The 17,297-nt window shown below is 37.5% G+C and overlaps 1 protein-coding gene across 2 annotated transcripts in view; it reads left to right on the top strand.

Moving 5' to 3' along the window:
* LOC145984555 (spermatogenesis-associated protein 1-like) overlaps positions 1–17,297 on the top strand; it is a 148,025-nt gene that overhangs the window by 86,924 nt on the left and 43,804 nt on the right. Inside the window, exons 6-8 of one of the 2 annotated variants that reach the window (XM_083118204.1) lie at positions 2,028–2,416; positions 10,164–10,223; positions 10,960–11,084. In XM_083118204.1, the coding sequence (XP_082974330.1) occupies positions 2,028–2,416; positions 10,164–10,223; positions 10,960–11,084 (574 nt within the window). The remainder of the gene's footprint in view (positions 1–2,027; positions 2,417–10,163; positions 10,224–10,959; positions 11,085–17,297) is intronic. The other variant, XM_083118205.1, reaches the window with a different exon arrangement.

A 17,297-nucleotide genomic window follows, 5' to 3' on the forward strand; every position in this document is an offset into this window, starting at 1 on the left:
TGCTTTGCATGGGAGGTAATGGTGATTTTGACAATATCTGAGTGTGGCACACAAGGCACGTTTGCAAAGTAAGCCTCTTAATGTCATTCTCTTCCAATAATCCTATGTTGTCCACTTTCGTGATTTGAAGAGAAAGCACGTGTCTTAATGTGTGGTCACATGTCTGAAATTTGTACTCATTTGTGCATATCTGTCATATTTAATTATATAAAATACTGGTTGAAAAGGTTATAATTGGAAGGGTACTGTATCTCGGGTAGACTTGAACAGCAGAGAAAGTGGAGATCTAATATATGTGAAAATATCAGAGAAAGACCATCTTATTTCAAACTTTCTCCTTTCCTCAACATCCCAATTAGCAATATCAGATATTATGTAAGTAATACTTGCCTTGTAGATTTTTTCTATTTGCTATTTCTCTGTTCACTTTTTATATATCTTGCAGTCATTTGATTGATTGATTTGATTTATTTTACTTCGCATTTCTGCCATTTTTGGCTAATTGCTAAGATTTGGATAAATGATAAAGGGACACTCACAAATAACACCCATGGCCAGGCCGGAATTCGAGCCCGGGACCTCTGGCGTCGTAGCGCGCTATGCTAACCACTCCGCCACGGAGGCCGGATAAATTGCAGTCAGGATAAACATTTGTTTATATTTCCTTTTCCTGGATCATATCTTGTATGTTAAACTCTGACAATAGAATTCCTGGATGAATGCACTAGTGTTAATAGTTTATTACTTTGCTGCAAACATATTTCGATGTTTCAATCAGAGTAGTTATAAAATATGTCTATTTCATCACATAAAAGGAAGCAAATTCTGGTTTGATTTTTATGATTTATGGTCCCCTAAATGAAATATATTGATTAACACTTTACCAATTCCATTATATTTTATTTAGGGATGAGCTCATACCTCTTTAAAGCCATACCAATACTTTCAATGATACCGATACCCATACTTGAATGTTGTTGCAATTCAGACTTGTCTACAATAGTTATATACGTTAGGCTACAAGTACCGAATATCAATTTCACTCACCTCTTCAATATATGCTCTTCCATTCTCTGCCACACCTATGGAAGGCATCGCTCTCTGTTGGCGTTCTGTTGATGTCCTGTAGTAACCACCATACAGCACAGCAAATCTCTTATCTGGTATGGTAACATTTCCCTTGAAACGGCTCTTTCATCTTGGCGAAGAGATCGTAATTGCATGGGCTCATTTCAGGGCAGTATGGAGGATGTTCCGTTATTTCCAATTTCCAGCGGCGAAGAAGCACTTTGACACCTTGTCCTGTACTGAACGGTTTTCCTGCCTTTGCAAATAGCTTCTACCCATCGATAAACAACGCTTCGCTCAATCCTTCAAGTTGTGCAATACGACCTTCTGTAACCACATTTTTCTTACACATGTATTGCGCCGCTGAGGCAAATATGCCTTTAGGACACTTGCATTTTGTCCCTGCTCTTCGAGAAAATGCCCACTGCCACATAAGTGTCGCCTTTTCATTCGCTCACTTACGTCACTCTCCACTGCCAGCTACCAAACCCCCAAACAAGTCTACTAAACAAACTCACATGACTGATATATTACGATTTTTTTTATCCAGGCCTTGTAGAACTCAAAATCTAAGTCATATTTTTGAAGTTTTACAATGTGCTGCTAGTTACATAATGCATGCCTAATTGTGACACCTTTGTGCTCTATGAGAAATCGTAGAAATTCTTCTAGCTGAAGAGATAGCATATATCCAGATGCCCCACAACCACTTCGAGAAATGAGCTACGATCTAAAACAGACACTGTGCATTCCAGTATCATTTCTAAAAAGAGTTTGTATTTAATAGATACATATATATTTTAAATCAGGATCGGTAATTTCAAACACTGTTCAAATTTCCCAAGGTGAAGTTTATGTGAGTACCCTTCGAATCGTATCCTCTTCAAATTAGTTATGCAATGCGTTTCAAATGAAATTTACCATACGACAAATGCTAATTATTTCGTCTTGATCCTCAGGTTCCGGCAGAACCTTCAGAAACCAGCCAAGTGGGCGGAGAATGTGCCAGCAGATAAGAGGTTGGGGCGCCGCAGCGTGAGTCACCCCCGAGAGGGGCGGGCGGGACAGAAAGGAAGGGGCCGTGGAAGCAGTCTAGACCGCTTCGCCCCCTCCAGAGTGCCCTCACGGAAACTGCAGCACGAGAAGAGAAACAAGCGGAGGATGGCGGAGGCACAGAACCCCAAGGTGAAATGGAAGCAGGGCGAAGAGAAGAAAGATAGGGAGAAGGAAGACGACGAACTGTCGGTGACCGTCATCATAATGGAAGATGATAGAAGCGCGAATTCAGTTATGGATGGGGATCATCCGAAAGAGGGGGCGGAGCGGGACAAGACGGTCCGCAACCCCAGTAAGTTTACTTTCCTACCTTCAGTGCAACCCTCGACTCTTACGTCAAAACCTCATTCTTCTGCTCGATTCTCTGTTTTGGATGGGAACTATAACGTCTTGTCACCAATCTCTTCCGAATTCAGCTTATTCCTAAATTAACACAAGCCTAAACTTCATTTACATATTTATTTCCCATGTTTAATTCATTCTTCTTTCCTCTTCATGCATCAATTTGTATTACATTTATTTGTAGAAAACTTAATATTGACTGAATTTCTCATTTTAATTTTTCACTGTTGCTAATTCTCTGCTGTTGTTCGAAGGTGATACTTGTTGCTTGTATATGTAGCAATTATCTAGTGTTCACTATAATTTCCAAACTGTATGTTGCAATTTGATGTACTGCACAAATTACCTCACGATAACAAATGGCTTATTGTTTGTCCAATTCTTAATTCCTTCTCGATCAAAATGAATGTCAAAAATTAAGAAACAAATTAAAAATCGAATTGTTCAGGAATTATTAAATACGATCAACAGGATTCTTTAAAAGGGCCCATTTCCCTTTGTTCGTATTTCTGTTGTTGCAGTGATAAGAATACTGCTTAGGAGTCCGATCTCTTTGAGTGGTTGACTCACAGTCTTCTAACTATTTATTAATTTTTTATTATATTTATTTATTTATTTATTATAACTATAGATTCCGGGTGTAAGCTCTAGCTTACGCATGGGCGTGAATATTCCCACATAGATTTTATACGATTCTATAGGTCATTTCCGTTTTTACGGCGGGCACTCTAGAAGCTGGCAAGGGGAGTGGGGAGCGGGGAATTCGCCGCAAACCAACCAGACAACAGCGGTGGCGCCAAGAGATACGACGTGGCGGAAATAAGTACTACGTGAACCTCATTCTACAGACTGCTGCGTTTCTTATGGCGCTGGATTGGTCGCTTCCCCGCTCCCCACTTGCCTTGCCAGCTTCTAGAGCGCCCGCCCTAAGAACTGAAAAGACCTATAATGATTATTCGTCCCCATCATTGCAATTGCAAATGTCATAATCTAATAGAAATAAGGAATCAGGCTAGACTTAGGTGGTTAAATAACTCTGATGATACAAATCTAAGCAATTATATTAGAATAAAGCGAGAAGTTAACCGCACATTTAGAAGTAAAAAAAGAGATTACTTGAAAAGCAAAATTAATAAAATTGAAACAAACAGCAAAAACAAGAATATCAGAGATTTATATAAAGGTGTAAATGAATTTAGAAAGGGTTGGCAACCTAAAGTAAACTTGATAAAAGATATAGACGGTGATTTTCTAGCTGACCCAAGTGATATTCTAAATAGATGGAAGAACTATTTTAATGACCTTTTAAATGTTCATGTAGGAGAAAAATCAGAAGTAAATGAAGTGCACACAGCAGAACCTTTAGTTCCAGAATCTAACTTGACTGAAGTTAAAGATGCTATTAAAAGGCTAAAGAATAACAAAGCACCTGGCATTGATTTAATACCAGCTGAGTTAATTAAATATGGTGGAAATTCGTTAATATGTCAAATTCATAAATTAATTTGTTTAATATGGATTAAAGAAGAAATACCTCAACAGTGGAAAGAATCCAAAATTGTTTCTGTGTTTAAAAAAGGTGATAAAATGAACTGCAATAATTACCGTGGAATTTCTCTACTCTCAACAACATATAAAATATTATCTAACATTCTTTTAACAAGACTAACCCCATATGCTAATGAAATTATAGGATGTGGATTTAAACGTAACAGATCAACTACAGATCAAATTTTTCACATCAGACAGACACTTGAAAAAAAGTGGGAATATAATCAAAATGTCCATCAGCTATTCATTGATTTCAAAAAAGCATATGATTCGGTCAAAAGAGATAAATTATATAATATATTAGTCGAGTTTGGAATACCTAAGAAGCTTGTTAGTATGATAAAAGTATGCACCAGTGAAACAGAAAGTAAAATTCGTGTGGGTATTAATGTGTCTGACAAATTTACAATTCATGATGGGTTAAAACAAGGAGATGCATTATCTCCATTGCTCTTTAATTTTGCCTTTGAATATGCTGTTAGGAAGGTAAAAGAAACTAACGAAGGACTAAAATGAAATGGTATGACTCAGTTGTTAGCATATGCAGATGATGTAGACTTATTAGGGGATGATATAAATACAATTAAGAATAATGCTAAAACATTTTTCAAAACTGCTAAAGAGATAGGTTTGGAAGTTAACAAAGAGAAAACTAAATATATGCTTACAGGCCGAAACCAAGTGTTAGGTAATAATCAAAATCTAATTATTGATAACAACTCGTTTGAACCAGTTTCCAAATTCAAATACTTAGGAGTAATATTAACAAATGAAAATGATATTAAAGAGGAAATAAAAAGTAAGCTTAATTCAGGAAATGCATGTTACTTCTCTCTTCATAAACTTTTGTCTTCTCGTTTAATATCTAAGAAAATAAAAGTTAAAATATACAAAACAGTAATTTTACCTGTAGTATTATATGGGTGTGAAACTTGGTCCCTTACATTGAAAGAGGAACATAAATTGAGAGTATTTGAAAATCAGATCCTTAGGAAAATATTTGGACCTAAAAGGGATGAGGAGACAGGTGAGTGGAGAAGATTACATAATTTAGAAGTACATCATTTGTATTCATGTCCAGATATTATTAGAATAATTAAATCAAGAAGACTTAGGTGGGCAGGCCATGTGGCATGAATGGGAGAGGAAAGAGGAGTTCACAGGATTCTTGTTGGGAAACCTGATGGTAAGAGACCTATAGGAAGGCCAAGACGAAGATGGAGGGACAACGTTGAGATGGACCTAAGGGAAATCGGTAGGGATGGAAAAGAGTATATAGATCTTGCTCAAGATAGGGACAGATGGAAGGCCTGTGTTGCGGCAGTCATAAACCTTCGGGTTTAAGAAGGCTAGAGAGTTAGTTAGTTATCATTGCAATTAGCCTAATCAGAAGAAAAGTCATGTAAAATAAGAAAGAATACAAGAGAGCAAAGCAATGGCATACATTCATATTCCTTTTATACCACCAGTGCCTGTGGCATAAGACTCGAAATGTTCCTAATCGTTTATACAACACACAAAATTGTAGTGTAGATTTAATTTTCCAGACACACTAACTACCATAAACAGCTCCATAATTTTGTGGAGTATTTTCTAGAAAAAATTGCATATATCTTTTATTGATCTTAAGTGGGGGTATTGGTTTTGGAAAAAGCTGTCTCTGAAAAAAGTATTTTTTACAAAGAAATAAAATGTTATAGTTGATGCATTTTGACGATTATAATTAACATAACGTTTCTGAAAGAACATTTTATTAGCTGTAAGATGATAAAAAATTAAAATCCGATTATTAATTCTAGAATTGCTTAACGATAGAAGAATCGAAGGAGCGTTTCATAGCAGCCATTTTGATGACATCATCACAGGCAAACTGGAGGTCTAAGAGAGTGTCCACTGGTGGATTTCCAAAGCTTACTACATAAATAAACAATGTAATGTTTGGTACTAATGGCCGGAAGTAAAATATTCTGCCACTTTTTGTGATTAATTATACGTAAATACTCTGTAAAGTAGTAAGGAAAAACTCGTTAATTTTGTCGCGGAGATACGTCATTATTGACTGTTCCTCACCATGCATCTCTAGATGTGCACGCGTCTAGAGGAATGTCTGCTCGTGATCAGCAGCTTTAGAACATCCAGATTATCTCAGTTTTCCATCATTTTCTCTCTGAAATTGGAGTGGTAAATCATAGCCATTTCGTAAATAAACATTGTGGTATATGTTGTCAGAAGCGAGAATATTTCCACAGGAGAACTCAATCCGCCCTTTCAGAGCACATGATCATCCGATTTTCACATCACTCGGGATATCTTGGCAAATAAGTCTGTTTTAGCATAGCTGTAGTTCGAATCTCCAAGAGAGATCAAGTTCCAAAGAAATGGATCAGTATTGCAGTTGAAGGAATCACTATGCACACGATTATTTATATGCAACCGGAGATGTGTGGAATCGCTTTTCTTCTATGTCACGTTAATTTATATGCCGTTTACGACATTTCAAGTACATACACATCAGAGCTATCCGTCACAACTCTGAATACTTGACGCCCAGAGTTGATACCATCAGCATCTGCACGACTTCCTTTACCGAATGGAGAGTACTCACTGGCTGAGGTTGAAGCATTCACCTTCCAACCTTGCAATAGATATCTTACTCGCAAATACTACATAACTATAATTGCAAGCTATCAAATAGTTTATTGATTTTGGCCCCCATTTTGGCTGCCATCTTGAATTAACAGATTTTGTAGACTATGACAAAAATCCTCTTGCATCATTTTGAATTAATTTGACCTTCAGATCTCAGATTCAAGGGTTCCAGCGATCAATTTGGCATTCACCCAGCTATACTCAGTCCTGATGGTCAGATTTCGGTAGACTTATTTCTTCTTTAGGACACCAAGCAGGTAAGAATTCGATGAGAAATTTTTTATTGCAATTTTCTGGTACTTTGCGGTACTTTTTTCCGTACTTCGACCCGTCTATATTCAAACGCTCATCTTCAGGATATGGGGTTACCTGAAGCTCCATGACGTGTACAGTCACGAACACTTCTGGGTTGTAAGAAGCCCATTGACTTTCAATCGCATGATTTACATGCCAGAAGTGTCCGTGACTGTATAAAACATCTTCGGAAAATGTCCAATTATCACACCATTAAGCTTTGTTACCATGATATGAAAAAATTCAATATGCTGACCAAGGCAGAAATTTATTTTATTATAAAATATAAATTAAACGTAACGTTTCAACCTTCTAGCAAGGTCTTCTTCAGACTATGTACCAAGTACAAATGTAACAAGGTACAAGAACAGGAAGATATATATACACAAAAATACTCCCCTCCAGACTATTAGAAAGTTACATTCTAGCAGGTGGCTTTCGCTTGTCAACTTTACTTTAACCTGAAAGTGAATGTGTTTGGACTCTTTATCTCACGCTCTATTTCCTTCATTCTTCTTCCTTCTTCTCTCCTCTTTCTCTCTTGTCCTTTCCACTCTTTCTAACACCTTCTTCCATTCTTTATTTATCATCAGTCCCCCATTCCAGTTCATTATGTCTTCTTCACCTTTCTTCTCTATTTCCTTGGCCTCTTTCCATTTTCTCACTAGCATTCTCTTCTCCATTCCTATCTGCTTAGACTCATTCCACTCTATGTCATGTTTCTCTCGTGTGTTTAAATATCGCATTTCTCTCTCTCTCTTAAGTCGTACCTCATCCCTATGTTGTTTCAACCTGTCTTTCAGCCTCTTTTTCTTTTCTCCTATGTACACACTCTGACATTCTTTACATTTCACTTCGTAGATAATCCCTTCCTCTTCCTCTTCTCTGTTTTCCTTTTTCTTGTTAGCATTCTTCGCTATTCTTAAGATGCTTCTCCCTCCCTTCCTGTAAGTTTTAATGCCCGCTTTTCTAAGCACTTCGCATATCTTTTCTGTGGTCTTCCCCATGGTATGAAGAAGACCTTGCTAGAAGGTTGAAACGTTACGTTTAATTTATATTTTATAATAAAATAATTTTCTGCCTTGGTCAGCATATTGAAATTTTTTCAAAACATCTTACTTTGAAGATTTACGTTAAGTGTGAAATGACTTTCGTCAGTGTTTGAATGGGATGTGTTTATCAGAATATCTATGGCGTTTCTTAATCTTCTGTGTAGTTGACGTATGGACTCGATCCTGGTGGGATTTTATAGTGGGGTACAATTTTACTTGTACACTTAAGGCTTAACTAAACTGCAAAGAAAAGATGGAACCTGCAGAGACCTAAAATACTATTTCTCTGTGTAACTTGTGGCCTCTTTCTAATCGGAAGTATTGGTAAAATTCCATTAGTATTCATCCATTCATTATGTGTTGCTAGGTATAGACTACCGGGTAAATTGCTTAGTGACAACCATAATTTCTTGCAAAGACTGCTCCATCGCAACTCGAGAGGAACTGCAGGTCGATACATAAATGAAGGCCCACGAGGACGACGACTGCTGTTCCTGATATGGAACGGGGCCGCCCGACTGGTTAATCGCACTGCAAGACAAACGGCTGGAACTTGTGGTAAATCCTACTCCTTCATCGCCTATAAACTGGAAAGGAATACACTCCATCATTACATTTCAAATGGAATTTCAAGTTCAGGAAATCAACTTGAAATCAACTCAGCCAGACTACGTAAAGTATTTCAGAAATTTGTGATAATACTGACAGAGAGTGCGTTTAGCGAAGCTACAATTTCCATCCCTCGAAGGGCTTGTACTTCGTCTTAGAACTAAAGACTATCCCAGTGAAAGACATCATTAAAAGCATTGAGCAGATCTAACAGTAAAAGTGCTCCGTATGCAACCGCTTTAAACATCTCAGCAGCAGAGAAGGTTGCGTTGCACTACTCAAAACCTTAAGGGAAGACAAAAACATATCTATTGCTGTTTCCTCGTTAACGAACTGACATTCTACTTAACCTTGGGTACTTAAGGGGATCGAAACGACCAAACGACCGGCAACATTTTCCTCGTTCCACAGACCATTTATTTACAAACTTGTTATTGCTACTACCGAAGCGAATCCTCCGAAGGTGGGCGATGTCGGTCCATGCAAGGGCTAACCGAGTCCAAGGTCAAACTCACCCCGTTCAATGTGCCACTCCTCACCACCTCGATGTATGAGAAAATACTAACTGACTGACTGATTCTCCACTCGCACCTCCTACTGCCACGACCCCTCGATGACCCCCTCGTCTTCCGCTTTCCTTGCGGAAGTTTCGGAATTTCCATCGGGAACAAACAGTCGCCACCTCGCAAGTAAGGAATGGCTTAGCTGGCATAGCTTGATGATCTCTGTGAGGATAACTTTGGTTATCTTGACCGAGCAATACATGCCCTTACACTATACTTCCAAATGACAAAGTGGATGCTTCAGTAATAGTTTGATAACTACAAACTGCTAACCGATTCTACATACTCGCCACTATCACGAGACCCCACAGCAACAATAGAAAGGAAGGAGTGTATCTCGGTGGATTTTCAGAGCTCACGAGATAAATAAACTGCGTGTAAAGAAGAGACAAATTGTAACGAAATCTTGAGTGGCGTAAAATTGTGTTTGTGGAATTAAGATTAAGACTTAATTAAACTGCATGGAAAAGATTTATCTAAAGCAAAATAAAACGAGAAAATGCACAGACCTGTAATTACTATTTTTCTGTGGAAGTTCTGACCCCTTCCTAATCAGAAAATTTATTTTAAAAAAATAATGTATATGAATAAAGAAAGAAACATAAGATAAACTGACGTTAAATGAAACTGTCCTGTGAAAATTTTACACTCTCCCTCAAAATTTACAAGGCTTGCATTGATATTAATAGCAGCACTATCAAAGGCTCGACACACATACTCCACAAATTCCAAGAAATTAATCTGTATGTTTGTTTCAAAAATGTAGAGAACAGATAGCAATATGCGTACAAAGTCGAAATAATAATAATATAAGTTCATTACAACTTAAAATGTAGTTACTGAACATGTAAATGTGTGAAGAGATTTGATGAAATTCTTTTAGCCTATCTTTATCAGGAGTGATGCTAATGGGTAAGAAACACTATAAGGGTAAGTCTTCAGCTTCAGCAAATGATAGATAGACTGTTTCTATTCTCAGGTAATGATACTGGATACAAAATATTGGAAACGAATGGATCTGTATCGAAGGACATCAGTGGTAAGTTAAATATGGCTTGTTTGGTTTTGCCATTTCCAAATATGGGAGTAATTGTTTCCGAATTATTTCCATGTATTTTTCTCTTTCATTTTGCAATATCAATTTCATAAGTACCCTTTCTGCAGCTAGGAATACTTCATTTATTGATTGAAATAATAATCACATTATCTTTAATATTTTTGGATGTGTGTTTACGTATATTTATACATCATATGTAATTTTTAAGTCATTTTATCTACTTATTTCTTATAGTAATACACAATCCAATACTACCCTGAATCTAATATTACTGACAACACTGTTTTAATTTTCAAATTCGCTTCTTTAAAGTTAATTGTGTATGGAATTGTGAATCGCATAACAAAAAAATTAACAATAACAATTGCCAATTGTTGAAGAAACATGCGTCATTTTCTGATTGCTTTACCAGAGAGCAAATCGAAGTTAGGGAATGATATGGCATTCAACTTTGACTTAAAATTTTCCTTTCCATTGTAGCCACTCGCAGTTTACTACCAATTATAAAAGCTAATGTTCTGATTCATACTCAAAGTCCCACAAAATTTTGAAAGAGGGTAACCTGGCTTACAATCATTTAAACACTTCATATTTTCATTTCATCATTTCACGTCAATATTTCACAGACGAATAGCATGAATTATCATTACTTTCATACTTTGGTCTTATCAATTGTATTCAGCATTCAAAATAAAAATATGTTTTTTTTTTCTTTCAGAAGAGCGATTACTAGTAGAAATAAATGAGGTCCTTAGACAAAGACGAGAAGCGGAGAGGAAGCGACATCTACTAGTTGAGAAAGCAACTGAGTTGCAAGCAAAAGTGCGAGACAAACGGGAGAAGGTAAACAAAATATTTTGTGAAAATATATAACATTTTAAGAAAGTAAAATTAATAAGAAACAAGAAATAAATTTTAGTGTAGAAGTCATGGTATTCAGAAGTAGTTCTCCTATGCAGTTTCAATACGAATTCCACTCAGATGAGTCCCAACGCCGGCAGTGGTCAGCGTATCGCGCTAAGAAGGCAGACATCTCAGATTCGATCCCTTGTTAAGGCATGGATGTGTGTGTTTGTCTCATTGGCGGATCTACCGGGGTCCATAGGGTACGTGCCCCCAAAAGCCAAGACTAACTATAATGAAAAGCGATGACATCATTACATGCCATTGCCAACGAACAAAAAAATCATGCAACATGAAATAGAGTCCTTCGACAACATCCTTTTCCAGACTGTCACAGAATACAAATACAAAGTTTGGCACTAATAGGAATATCTGTACTGGATATATTTGAAATTGAAATGTGCTGCCACTGAAAATCGAAGCCAAGACATATGATTGATATGTTTACATTTTACCTACTGAGATGAATACTAAAAAAATCATTAGGTGGATTTTTTGGTACTTCTCTAAAACATGAGTCACGGAGTCTGCCTCGGACCCTGTTTGCTATGAAGAGAGACTCTTGCACCAGTACAGACATTGATCAGGTAACGCAAATCATTTTGCAAATATTGTGTGCATTACTAACATTTTATTATTATTTTTCTGGTCAATATAATTTGTTTGACACTCGACAAACTAAACCCTTGACTAATGAATGATTTCTTCAATTACAGTGTCATTGTTTCGTATTATCATTCATATTAGTTTTACACGGGGGAATTTTGAATGTTCTTTACATTGTGGAACAAAGGTTCCTTAATGAATATGGTACGAAACCAACTGTTTAAGTGGTCCCTTTTACCTCCGCTGGCCCCCGCTCGCTCTCGCACAACGGGATCTGCGGAGCTCTTATGGCTGCTACTGAGCAGGAGCCTACAAAACCTTGTCTGTTTTCGCAAACATCAGGGTTTTTTGTAAATGGTATCAATTCTGCCAGTCACAGAATGGCTTAGGATTATTGAATATAAGTGTCAGTCACTTTACAACAGAATAATTTTTGTGAAAATTGTAGATTGTTTTTCTGAAGTACTTTTAACAGACGTCTTTTTTCTTTTCTTTTTAAATGCACTGCATAATATTATCATAAGAAATTAAGTAGAATTATTTAAGATATTCCGTCAATCGAAATTTATTTTACCATCATAATCATTTGCTACCTCTAACTCTTTTGGACATAAATACATACGTTATCGTCATACACCACCAACAACATTCACAGTGTGTAGAGAAAATCAAAGTGAACAACTTTTCTTAGGAACACTTTGCTCTTCAAGCCCTCATTTCGATGCAACGAGGCATCACAAAATAACATTTTTAAGCTAAATATACGCATACCATGGATAGCTTATTGGTTGCCACTGGCATTTGTTTTTACTTTAGGATAAGATTCGAAAAGAGATGGAAATAATGTCATACCAGCAGAAGTGCTATCAGGGTGAAATTACTATAGAGTCATTCCATGCCAAATCAACACAGATATGTGCAATTTTTAACCTGACCATCTCAGATTTTCATGAAATTTGGGGAGTTGAAACTATGCATAGAACTTAGTAACTATGAACATTTTTAGTGTCGTGCGTCTTGTAATTGTTAAATTATTCAAGGTCAAAGTTTGCAGAAATTGCCTTTTTTGAGCCCGCTTAGCTATACTAAATGTGTTGTAACTCCGCCCCTATTTCGCCTAGGAAGCTCAAATAAAGCTTATTGTACAGGGAATTAAATAAGCTTTCCAGTGATATATAACAAGCCTACCTTTGAATAAAAATATAATTTTGTCACGTGACCTTGACCTTTGACCTTGAATATCTCAAAACATGTCATCACCAAAAATCGTGAAAAAATATATTTGGTCCCTCATACCATACTCTAAAACATACCAAAAAATCATTCTGGGACTGCAATGGGTTCAGAAGATACAAAATAATATGTGTAACTCTGTGATTGATAAAAGCCCCATTACATGAACTATGAAGAGTCAAATGTCCCTTAACACCCCCTACAAAATGTGAAGGAGTTATCCTGGGTATAATTGGTCATAAAAGAAATAGGTTAGGCACAGGGAGATCCCTAGTCGTGTGTGTCAAGCGCAGATCCGGCATATTGTTGACCGCTATATTGAATTCAACGCAAAAATTTCAAAGGAAAGGGGGTTATGTGATATATCAAAAGTAGATAGTAAATATGCCTTTGAGGCCAATTCTGATTTCTTGACCAAACGACCACAAAAACCTCAAAAACTCACTTTCTCTCCCTGTTTTGCGCCTTATTTATTACGCTGACGATGTTTCACGGCGCAGAAAAGCAGTGATGAGTGAAAGATGAGCTCTCATCCTCTCATCCTCTCATCCTCTCATCCTCTCATCTTCTCATCCTCTCATCCTCTCATCCTCTCATCTTCTCATCCTCTCATCCTCTCATCTTATGCACCTTATCGTAATCTTCCAAGTCTCGGGGACACCAATGTTTGTATATCGTGACCTTTGTAAACCTCTCTCGGGAACGATGTGCCACACACACGCGCGCGCGCCTCATTTATTACGCTGACGATGTTTCGCAACGAAGAAAACGGCACCAAAACATCAAAAATTTATTTTACTCATTTGGCGTTCGCCAAAACCTCAAAAGTCCCGGTCACCAATGTTTGTATATCGTGACCTTTGTAAACCTCTCTCGGGAACGATGTGCCACACGCGCGCGCGCTGGCGCTTCTTATTGCTAGGACATTGACTATAGCGCTTATTGTGTTTTAGTTTACTGCGTGCTTCGAGCCTCGAAGCGCCTGCCAGGCCATCAATCATCCAACCTGCGTGGAAATTCTCCTCTCGCAACACTCTGCCCCCGAGAAGCGAGATATCATTATCCGGCCTACTGCGTGCTTCGAGCCTCGAAGCGATCGCCTGGCAGGTCATCAATCATCCAACCTGCGTGGAAATTCTCCTCTCGCAGCTCTGCCCCCGAGAAGCGAGATATCATCATTTTATCTCTAGCCTGTTGCGTGTTTCGAGCTTCGGCCTCGAAGCGATCACCTGTCAGGCCATCAATCATCCAACCTGCGCGGAAATTCTCCTCTCGCAGCTCTCTGCCCCGAGAAGCAAGATATCATCATTTTATCTATAGCCTGTTGCGTGTTTCGAGCTTCGGCCTCGAAGCGACCCGGCTGCAGGTCATCACCCGGCCTGCGTGGAAATTCTCCTCTCGCAGCTCTCTGCCCCGAGAAGCGAGATATCATTATTTTATCTATAGCCTGTTGCGTGTTTCGAGCTTTGGCCTCGAAGCGACCCGGCTGCAGGTCATCACCCCACCAAAGGAGGGGTAATCCTGTGGGGTGGGGATTCCTATATATAACGTAGCAGTTTTCTTTCTATCATAGTGAACGTCAATCGTGGCAGTTTAGTATTTTTTAATTTGTTTGTTTGGCAGTATACATACATACATATCATCGTGGAAGTTTTTTTAGTGAGCTACAAGTTTATTTTCAAGTCTCTCTATTTTTCTTGAAAGGTGAACGTCAATCGTGGCAGTTCAGTATTTTTTAATTTGTTTGTTTGGCAGTATACATACATACATATCATTGTGGAAGTTTTTTTTAGTGAGCTACAAGTTTTTGAAGTCTCTCTATCTCTTTTGAAAGGTAAGTTTTTATTTTTTTCATGATATATTTATATTTTGTTTTGCGTCTGACACACATATATTCAAGAGGAGTCATAAAAAAATTGACACACACACTTACATGTCGCATATTTTTTACCTCCTACAACAGTGCACACACACACACACACACACACACACACACACACACACACACACACACACACACACACACACACACACACACACACATACTGTTCGCGTCTATAGAGGAGCCCAAGTTAAGAGTTTAGTATGGGCTGTTATGGGCTTTTATTTTTGAGATCCCCATCCCCATTCTGCCAGAAACAAAAGTTATTAACATGCGAAGAGAAAATAATAAATATGCAAAAAGGAGAAGAAATGTAAGGTTTTGATGCTCTATACCTTCTATTACAATTCAGAACATTCAAAAAATGCGCTTTCCTTTCTTATGTTAAGCGCGATTTGGGGAGTCAAAAATAACAGCCATCCCCCTGTTGCCACTCGCTGCAAACACGTGTTGGGAAGAGGGAAGGGGGTGGGGAATGGCCAGGCAAAAGTTCGTGAATAGGCTTCCGTCTTGGGGGCCAGGTCAAGAAATTTATTATTTGTGTGTGGGCTTTCTTGTTTTGGGGAATTTTTCTCTGAAAACAGGCATATTGTATGCATTGGTGGATCTAGCGGGAATATCCCCGGTTCACTTGCTCTTCCCAAAGGATGACTAACTATTATAAAAAGTTAGATAGCATTATATTAAAAGAACATAAAATAATCGAGCAGTTCTTTTCCAGATAGTAAAGTTTGACGCAAATGCATAAATAGGGGGAATAGATTTATGAGATACCTAAGTAAATTTAATCCGGAACTTGTTGTTTGAAAGGCAATAATATTAACTGATGGACACAAAGCGAGGGCATTTTAGATTGAATATTTCCAATGTCTGTCTTTTTTCTATTACACAAATACAACAGAACTTCATCTATTTCACACCTCTAGTTTTTGATTAATTGAGTTTTAAATTCACTTTTCTGCACAGATATGTTAATTGGGACTGGACGGACTTACGGTTTTATGTGAGATACGAACCTTTAAATGCCTCCACAGGGTATGGAACTCTAATCCCTTAATTAAAATGCGACGACCGGGGTCCTTTGGTGTATGCCGGTATTATAATGAACACTGTTCAGTTTCAAATGAGACAGTGCACCGAAAAATGTGAAAGAGGCCTCCCCGATGGGGCAGTGGTAACGTTGTCGCCTTTATGTGCATAAAGGAAAGAAAAAACACTGTGATAAAATAGAGAGCAAGACGTATAAAAAGTATATTCGGAAACAGTTATTTTCAAATCTTCCTCCACGGACCGTCATTATTGTGGACCAACAGCTGCAAGAATGAACAGCTTCCCACCAAGTCATGCATTCTTGTATGTTCCAGTCAAAGCAAACTATTGTAGGTGCCAGCACCCATGTTGTGACCCCACGCTTTTGATGGGCAATTGTTCTCCCATATTTAAATATAAGGGGAATTTGATGCTGAACGTGCTGCTATTACATTAAATTGCAAGTTTAATTTCATCTTAACATCGGAAATTATATCGGAACATCAGTGTTGTGAAACTAAGAATTTTAATAAGACGATCGTCAATAACAGAAAAGATATCGGATCTAAAAATAGCATTAAATTTGCACAGCACTTGTTTACGTCACCTTGAATTTTCACAATTTAAGTGTTTTATTCTTGTGAATCTGGTAAAGAATAATACATAATAATTCCACGCAACTGCACTTTTTTTATAGCTAGTTGTTATTAATACCCGACTTATTTTTTATCGTGATATCATACTTTTCCTCATAGCTAGTAAATATAGTTCTCTATTTTATACATACACATTTATTGAGAAGAATAGTTATTACAAGAAATATGTTACATTCTGTTTCATATCTCGCAACCTCTAGGATTTTCTTATTTACAGGAATTATAATCTTAAAAGGACGAAAATACGAGGGGGAAATGTCTGCTTCATACAAAGAAAACATATGTTAATATTAAGTTATAGGATAGGGCATAGTGTATAATAATAAATATTATGCGCTTATCCACTTAATACATTTTCTTTTTGTAATTTAGGTAGTTTCCCCGATTCCTACTCTCGCCGTTGAATTGCACATACTCGCAAGTTGCAACAAGAGGAAACATAAAACCGTAGTGCAGAAATCTATTTTTTTTTAAATTATAGACCCATAGCAGCTAGGGACGACCAAAATAACGTCTAGTTTAGTGCTCTTTGTGCATAAATATACTATATTTAGCCCGTCTGAGCTACCCTGTCGTTGCGCTTTAATATATTAATTCTTAGGTTCAGGACAACGTAATTTTCAGAAATTTATGACTTGCTACATAATCCTAAAGCTTTTGCTAAACAATTTTTTTGTTATCGATTTACACAAGAAGTTCTTACCTTCGTTGAAAATAACATTTGAATAGCCATCCTATCGCACTCCA

Source organism: Lepisma saccharinum, chromosome 2 (assembly GCF_977018435.1).
Source record: "Lepisma saccharinum chromosome 2, izLepSacc3.1, whole genome shotgun sequence".
Lineage (NCBI taxonomy): Eukaryota > Metazoa > Arthropoda > Insecta > Zygentoma > Lepismatidae > Lepisma > Lepisma saccharinum.